The sequence below is a fragment of the Engystomops pustulosus genome, chromosome 1 (assembly GCF_040894005.1).
Source record: "Engystomops pustulosus chromosome 1, aEngPut4.maternal, whole genome shotgun sequence".
Taxonomy (NCBI): Eukaryota; Metazoa; Chordata; class Amphibia; order Anura; family Leptodactylidae; genus Engystomops; species Engystomops pustulosus.
In genome coordinates this window covers 255355226-255364794 of record NC_092411.1, presented here as the reverse complement: position 1 = coordinate 255364794, position 9569 = coordinate 255355226, and the positions used below count along the sequence as shown (strand labels likewise).

At 40.3% G+C, this 9569-nt stretch overlaps 1 protein-coding gene across 3 annotated transcripts in view; it reads left to right on the top strand.

Annotated features, from left to right (window-relative positions):
• Positions 1-550: 550 nt before the first annotated feature.
• The window catches only part of LIMCH1 (LIM and calponin homology domains 1), a 188406-nt gene continuing 179387 nt past the window's right edge, over positions 551-9569 (top strand). For 2 of the 3 annotated variants that reach the window (XM_072125035.1, XM_072125025.1), the window contains exon 1: positions 551-961. In XM_072125035.1, the coding sequence (XP_071981136.1) occupies positions 869-961 (93 nt within the window). In that variant the 5' untranslated portion in view covers positions 551-868. The remainder of the gene's footprint in view (positions 962-9569) is intronic. The other variant, XM_072125045.1, reaches the window with a different exon arrangement.

The window sequence follows — 9569 nt, the reverse complement described above, 5'->3', positions numbered from 1 at the left end:
AGCAACTGAGAAGAAGAGATTTGCCTAATGACATTGCTGTCAACACTGCTTTTACCAAACGCACGCGATATCGCAAACCAAACGCAATGTGTGAACGCGCCCTGAGGGTGGAATCACACGTTCAGTGTTTCATATGCTATTTTTTAATGGTACAAACCAGGAGTAGATGGAAAAAAAAGAGAGGAGGAACGGCTTCTCATGTTCTCACCCATTTTGATCCACACCTGCATCTAAGCTTCCTGCTATAGCTTAAAAAAAATGCATCAGAAAAACTGAACGTGTGAACGCACCCTCAATATAAGGAGTGAAAAACGTAAGCAAGTTAAGTGGGAAAATACATACGCAATTTGTCCTTAACGTTACATGACTATTCCAGTAGCCAAAATTAAGGGAACGTTGAAGTATATAATTCAGGACTCATAAATCCAGCAGAGAGCGGATGATTCATGGCAGGACTGAGCTGCTGCAGGATTTATGTGTACACAGAACAGAAGAGCCCAGGTCTGGAGAGGTTTATGATGCCAGACACTTGTTGCAGGCCATTCAGGTGCTTTGTCTGCCATCATCCTTCCCCTGTGGCAGAGCGCACAATGCCAGGCCTGCACCCAGGGCACCCCTAGGCTTGTGTTGTCCCACCCTCCCTCAGTGTGGAGCATGTAATGAGGCATGTGATTGCTGCCTCTGCTCCAGGAGGAGGTGGCTTCAGGATTTGCATGGGCTGAAGGCAAAAGCTGCAACAGTCTGATTATTTTTAGCTGGTGTGTGGTACAGATCACATTGCACAGAGCAGGGGGATTGCACTGGGAGCTGGAGGAGAGTGTGGATCCCTTTCTTTCTGTGCTAGATCATCCACCTAGAGAGGAAGGACATGGCCAGCCCTGCACTAGACCTGGAGGACATCTCCCAGCCGCAGGAATCCCCCCCTGATGCAGCCTGCAGAGAAGCCCAGAAGTGGATTGAGGTAAATCACAACTGCATGTGACATGGATGGAAGTTTTCCTGATCTGCAGTCCAGAAGCTTCTAGTGTTTCCAATAATCCTGGCAGCAGAGGAGGGATTTGCATCGTGTTGTTGTTTCTGTGTTTTGTGTTAGTTGTATACATTGTTACTTCCTCTCCTGTACACTGTATAGTATGTATAGTATGTGTCCATGCAGGTGAGCTGACAGCTTTGTAGCCGTCCATTGGGAAAGGCTTTTGTTGTGGTGTCAGACAGAGACTGTTATTCCAGGTGTCAGGAAAACTACTACATTGTATACATCATGTTACTATATGTCACATCCTTATCCTGTGCACTGTATATACATCATGTTACTATATAGCACATCCTTATCCTGTACACTGTATATACATCATGGTACTATGTAGCACATCCTTATCCTGTGCACTGTATACATCATGTTACTATATAGCACATCCTTATCCTGTGCACTGTATACATCATGTTACTATATAGCACATCCTTATCCTGTGCACTGTATACATCATGTTACTATATAGCACATCCTTATCCTGTGCACTGTATATACATCATGTTACTATATAGCACATCCTTATCCTGTGCACTGTATATACATCATGGTACTATATAGCACATCCTTATCCTGTGCACTGTATATACATCATGGTACTATATAGCACATCCTTATCCTGTGCACTGTATATACATCATGGTACTATATAGCACATCCTTATCCTGTGCACTGTATATACATCATGGTACTATATAGCACATCCTTATCCTGTGCACTGTATATACATCATGTTACTATATAGCACATCCTTATCCTGTGCACTGTATATACATCATGTTACTATGTAGCACATCCTTATCCCATACACTGTATATACATCATGTTACTATATAGCACATCCTTATCCTGTGCACTGTATATACATCATGGTACTATATAGCACATCCTTCTCCTGTGCACTGTATATACATCATGTTACTATATAGCACATCCTTATCCTGTGCACTGTATATACATCACGTTACTATATAGCACATCCTTATCCTGTGTACTGTATACATCATGTTACTATATAGCACATCCTTATCCTGTGCACTGTATATACATCATGTTACTATATAGCACATCCTTATCCTGTGCACTGTATATACATCACGTTACTATATAGCACATCCTTATCCTGTGTACTGTATACATCATGTTACTATATAGCACATCCTTATCCTGTGCACTGTATATACATCATGTTACTATATAGCACATCCTTATCCTGTGCACTGTATATACATCACGTTACTATATAGCACATCCTTATCCTGTGTACTGTATACATCATGTTACTATATAGCACATCCTTATCCTGTGCACTGTATATACATCATGTTACTATATAGCACATCCTTATCCTGTGCACTGTATATACATCACGTTACTATATAGCACATCCTTATCCTGTGCACTGTATATACATCACGTTACTATATAGCACATCCTTATCCTGTGCACTGTATATACATCATGTTACTATATAGCACATCCTTATCCTGTGCACTGTATATACATCACGTTACTATATAGCACATCCTTATCCTGTGCACTGTATATACATCATGTTACTATATAGCACATCCTTATCCTGTGCACTGTATATACATCATGTTACTATATAGCACATCCTTATCCTGTGCACTGTATATACATCACGTTACTATATAGCACATCCTTATCCTGTGCACTGTATATACATCATGTTACTATATAGCACATCCTTATCCTGTGCACTGTATATACATCATGTTACTATATAGCACATCCTTATCCTGTGCACTGTATATACATCATGTTACTATATAGCACATCCTTATCCTGTGCACTGTATATACATCATGTTACGATATGTAGCACATCCTTATCCTGTGCACTGTATATACATCATGTTACTATATAGCACATCCTTATCCTGTGCACTGTATATACATCATGTTACGATATGTAGCACATCCTTATCCTGTGCACTGTATATACATCATGTTACTATGTAGCACATCCTTATCCTGTGCACTGTATATACATCATGTTACTATATAGCACATCCTTATCCTGTGCACTGTATATACATCATGTTACTATGTAGCACATCCTTATCCTGTGTACTGTATACATCATGTTACTATATAGCACATCCTTATCCTGTACACTGTATATACATCATGTTACTATATAGCACATCCTTATCCTGTGCACTGTATATACATCATGTTACTATATAGCACATCCTTATCCTGTGCACTGTATATACATCATGTTACTATATAGCACATCCTTATCCTGTGCACTGTATATACATCATGTTACTATATAGCACATCCTTATCCTGTGCACTGTATATACATCATGTTACGATATGTAGCACATCCTTATCCTGTGCACTGTATATACATCATGTTACTATATAGCACATCCTTATCCTGTGCACTGTATATACATCATGTTACTATGTAGCACATCCTTATCCTGTGTACTGTATACATCACGTTACTATATAGCACATCCTTATCCTGTGCACTGTATATACATCATGTTACTATATAGCACATCCTTATCCTGTGCACTGTATATACATCACGTTACTATATAGCACATCCTTATCCTGTGCACTGTATATACATCATGTTACTATATAGCACATCCTTATCCTGTGCACTGTATATACATCATGTTACTATATAGCACATCCTTATCCTGTGCACTGTATATACATCACGTTACTATATAGCACATCCTTATCCTGTGCACTGTATATACATCATGTTACTATATAGCACATCCTTATCCTGTGCACTGTATATACATCATGTTACTATATAGCACATCCTTATCCTGTGCACTGTATATACATCATGTTACTATATAGCACATCCTTATCCTGTGCACTGTATATACATCATGTTACGATATGTAGCACATCCTTATCCTGTGCACTGTATATACATCATGTTACTATGTAGCACATCCTTATCCTGTGCACTGTATATACATCATGTTACTATATAGCACATCCTTATCCTGTGCACTGTATATACATCATGTTACTATGTAGCACATCCTTATCCTGTGTACTGTATACATCATGTTACTATATAGCACATCCTTATCCTGTACACTGTATATACATCATGTTACTATATAGCACATCCTTATCCTGTGCACTGTATATACATCATGTTACTATGTAGCACATCCTTATCCTGTGCACTGTATATACATCATGTTACTATATAGCACATCCTTATCCCGTGTACTGTATACATTATGTTACTATGTAGCACATCCTTATCCCATGCACTGTATATACATCATGTTACTATATAGCACATCCTTATCCCATACACTGTATATACATCATGTTACCATATAGCACATCCTTATCCTGTGCACTGTATACATTATGTTACTATGTAGCACATCCTTATCTTGAGCACTGTCTTATTCTATAACACCGCTATGTGGTTTAGGTATATAGCTCTTTAAATGCCCCTGGTGCCCATGCATGTGGCATAGGGACAGCTGAAGGCCATCGTAGCTCTATATGCTTATATTTAAATGCACAGTTATATATTGTATGACATTTATTTCCCTTGCAAATGACCGTGCTATGGGGACTGCATACCTGCTGTGGCTACAGCCTCCTAGCTGACAGCTCGGGAACACAGAGCCCTATTCATCCGTGTGGAGAATGGGAGACCAGGGAAAAAGAGGGGGCACAGACGCTTCCTGGCTGCTGGAAATACTCTGTTATTCCTCTCCAAATTTTTTTTTCCTCTGACACTACTTCCACTTTATCAGGTATTCATGTACCAGTGACGACTACACCAGCAATATGGTAAAATTTGGGGAGGGATGATGATGGGAAAAGAAGAGCTTTTTTTGGGAAGGGGGGTAACACAAGCATTATTGTCTGATGGATGGCGGAGAGTCTGAAAAGACTGCAGAACTTTCCATTGCATGGCTACAGTGAGGCAGCTCAAGCTTCAGGCCCTTCACGGGACTGAATTGTTTCTTTTGTGAGGACGCAGGCGGAATGCAGATTTTTTTTTTCCGCTCCTCTCACTTTTGGATGCAGTGTAGTGCTTGGATTCATAGGCTTGGATAATGTGTAATCCAGCAGTAGAGTATAGTGGCCAGGCTTTTCATTGTAATCCGCAGTACAGTGCCACCTTGTATATATTTATATTACAAAAGTTATTATAGACCATCTACAATCATTAGATATCATTCTGTCATCATAAGATCAGTTTAAAGTTTTTGGAAGCTATATGAATGAAGCGTCAGATTGGCAATTCTAACACTGGGTTCCCCTACCAGCCAAATGTACAAGCCAATATTTAATGCTAATAAGTATTATTATTATTTATTATTATTTATTATCATTATTATTATTTTTATAAAATCAAATATCAGACACCTATACCAGTCCACTGCACCCGTGTCACTGTCCTACCAGTCTTTCAGTGCTAATAATAATAATAATAATTCTTTATTTATATAGCGCACACATATTACACTGCACAGAGCTTGCCAAATCGCTCCCTGTCCCCAATTGGGCTCACAATCTAATCAACCTACCAGTATGTTTTGGTGTGGGAGGGAACTTGAACCCAGGTCCTCAGTGCTACTAGGCTGTAATGCTAACCACTGAGTCACTGTGCCACCCCCAATATTGCATGTTTTAAAGTAATTTGGAGCTTTGTCAAGATAATGAAGAATGTGCATAACTAGTAAGACAGATGGAGAGCAGGCGTCACATCACCAGATACAAGGATTCCAGGGGGTCACACTTTGGTCTTCCAATTGAGAAGTGTTTTGATGAACTTCTTTGACCCATTATTTTGTTACTAGTTGAATAATCGGCTGGTAATTTATACAGTGCTATGATCTATATAAAAATCTGACCATCTCCCTCCATATCATAGCATCGTGTGGTGAAAGATTGGTCCTATCCTCCAGGTATATCAAAAACTGAGCACATCATAGAAGTGGTCCATGAACCGACATGACATGACACTTCAGGAGCCTAGGGCAACATTTGTATAAAGGGCTTTCTCACCATGTGCCATTCATAATGCTGGTGTATTGATGTAGATTTATTGGGTATTGGCCCCAACTCTTTGCCTTGCTGATATTATAAACTCCTGACTAAGGGTAAGTTCACACCTGTGTTCGGTAGCTTCAGTACCCTCTTCCTTTATTAAAAAATGGCGCAGCCGCCCATGGCTGTTTTTCCACCATTAATAACAGTTGCCCAAAACGGAAAGTGTAATGGAAACCCGCAAGGCAGGTGTGAACTGAACCTAATGTCTGTAAATTCAGGGCTTTATATGGTTGTAAAAGTGTCCAACGAATCCCCTGCAAATAAAGTCTGCAGAGAACCGCAGTTGATGTATTTTGCTATATGCGTGGTCGCGACATTTGTACGAGACAGGCTAGATGTGTCGCTGTATGAGGAGTCACAGGTGACACAGCACAGTCTCGCTTTGCTATATTTGTTATCAGCCTTCAAGGGCTGGAAATAGAGTCCATGCCTTGTCGTGAGGCATCATTTGGTCACTGTGGTGTCAGAATGTCCCAGTATTATTTTTGGGTTTCCCTACTAACCACAGTTTAGGAATGTGGCGGGAGAAACAGGAGTCACTTGGTCTTTATAATTTTAGTATAAAGCTGCAGTTTTTAGATTCCTGGAAGGTTTCATGTGAATGGAAGATTATAAAACATTGTGCACCCTAGGCCAGTCCTGATATGTCAGGATTCCTAGAGAGCTACCCAGGTTTTTTGTGTTTCTTGGAAAGACTAGTGGTTGCCAGTACAACCCCCACCATCAACATGGTTTATTACAAATGCATCCAAGGCCAGTGTTCATTCAGGATTGTAAGAAAGTTGGGTTAAGAACAGAAAGTCCCTAATATTTATAAATCTTGATGGAGATCGGTGAGCGCGGCGCTCGGCAATTTCCGTCAGCTCCTTAGAGATGAATGGAGCATAACAGTCATACGCGGCTGTCTGCTCCATTAGTCTGAAGGAACGATGGACACCCCCCCCCCCCCTGTTTTCGTGATCTGTGGGGGTCTCTTAGTTTGTGGGAAAACCCCTTTAAGAACTAGGTCATGTGTTCCCTATTCCCTATGTGAGTAATGCCAAGGTTTGCCAAGTACGGTCATAAGCTATCTCTGGCACTCCAAATTGGGGGGGGGGGAGCATTTATTATTTTTGCTACACTAACTGTGTGGTTTATTAGACTGTAAATTTTTTTTTTTAGTTTTTTGCAAGTGCTTACTAAATTGGCAAACGACCTAAACTTGCTTTTGGTGGTCTAATTTTATGCCATAAATGGCGCCCAAAAAACTGTTAGAGAAACCAGAAAAGCAGAAAAAGTGTCGGGATTCACAAGTTGCGCAAAATTAAACCAAAACGTGAGAGTGTCAAAAAAGAAGCTTATATGTGGCGGGGTACATGACGCAGCAATAGAGATCAGCAGACTTGATGTCTGGCGTTCAGATTCGACTGCCCGACCCATATGTAGTGCTGGATTGGGGGCGGCACAGCCAATCCGGAAAATAAACTCTAGCAACTCTAGAACATGGGACTGAGGGTTTTGTGATCCGTGGAGGACACATTAGTAAATCCCACACAGATCAGGCACTTCTTGCCTATTCTAGTAGATGTACTGATCAAATGGGGAAAACTCTTTTACCACATATTCGCTTGCATCCAGTCTATTGCTGACTTTACTAAATGACTGTAAGATTCTACGCTGAGGACTCTTCAGTAACTTGTACAGTGCTGTTTCTATTTTAGTGTCTGTTAATAAGCATAGCCTGCATGGTAGGAAGCACAAGAGGTGATATATGATTGACGGTTTTCAAAATTATTTCAAAGTTTTTAATGAAAATGAACAGGAAATGACAGAGTGGGCCCATGTGTTCTGTTCTGTGTAGTATTCATATATTGGAGATTGTAAACAAGGCAAAGGCCCATTCCCCCGAGCCTTCATGAGGATGGAATTCAGAAGTATCATATCTCATTTTTTTCTTCGTAGAATGGGCTCATTGTTCTCGTTACACAAGTGTTGTGGGCCATGTTGAAGCTCAGCTTGAACAGCTAAACTGCATGTTCCAGGGACTTTGGATTTTATTTGGGGAACCACTTATGTTGACAGGTTCAGAAAATGTGAATGTGATGTGCGGAGCGACCAGACAGTACACTGTATAGTAGTGTGGCCTGTCTCTATTGTCATGCAATGCATTATTCACATGCTGGCTCCTCTTACACAAGGCTGGTGTACGTTTCATTCAGTCTAGATCAGTATTGCAAGTGCATTATATAACACACAATATAGATTCCTATTCACTCAAGGGTGTTTGTCTTTATTGGTAAGTAACCGAAGAGGTGGTCCCTCTAGACAACCCCTGTTCTATAAATGTACCATGTTAGCTGAGTTTTATGCGGATACTCATATACTATAGTCTAAGTGATCCAAGATAAATAGATCTGACTACAGTAGGACCTGCGGAACTTTTTAATGGGCCGATCGGATGATTTTCACTGTTGTGTGCATTATCCCTTGAAAGGTCAGTCCAAAATAAAGAAAAAAAACTAAAAATCCTCAAATGGTTCCACTCTGGGCAGCTTCAGATGTTACAGTGGAGTCACATTACCTTGTTTAGGGGGAAATCTAGAATATATCCCTAAAGCTTCTTTCAAACTAAAATGCTGTATAGATGGACGGGTGAGCATGGCTTCATAGGGAGGCGTTTGCCGGGTCTTATGTACGGTGTAAGAGTTTGCTCTATCTTTTTTCCAGCGACGACCATATTGGATCATCTGAAAGGAAATCTACCATTTGGTTTTATGTATTGTGAACCAAACACACCTTGAGAATGTTGTAGCTACACTGATGCAGGATCATATCTTGTTTGATCCCTGATCTGAGTGGTTTTGCTCAAAATACAATTATAAAATTCAGTACCTTGGGAAAGCTGGGTGTAGACTGGCTGCAAGACATAAAAACATTACACAGGAGCTGCCTGAACTGTCCAGACAGGACTTATCAACCTGAGCTGGATGACTCGTACACAGCAGCTGGGGGATGGTGCAGCGATTGATTACTTCTGCCTGTGAGTGACAACACAGTGATGACGTACTCTCGGCTTATGCTGGGCAGGACAAGGTTGGACCAGTGTACAAAGAGAAGAAGTGTCGGGTCAGCCACAAGAGCGACAGAGCCTCATTATCATAATTTTACAATTACCGTATATAGCGTATAAGCCGACCCAAGTATAAGCCGAGGCCCCTAATTTTACCAAAAAAACCTGATAAAACCTATATATTTTTACTCGAGTATAAGCCAAGTTTGGGTTATCAGCACATTTTTTTTGTGCTGAAAAACTATGCTTATACTCGAGTATATATGGTAGTTTTTTTTTCAGCAAAACCATTGAGTTCGGGGATTTAACAAGATATGTTTCTGCATCAGTGTAGCTACAGCATTCTCAAGGTATAATGGGTTCATAATGCATAAAAACAAATTGGTATATTTCCT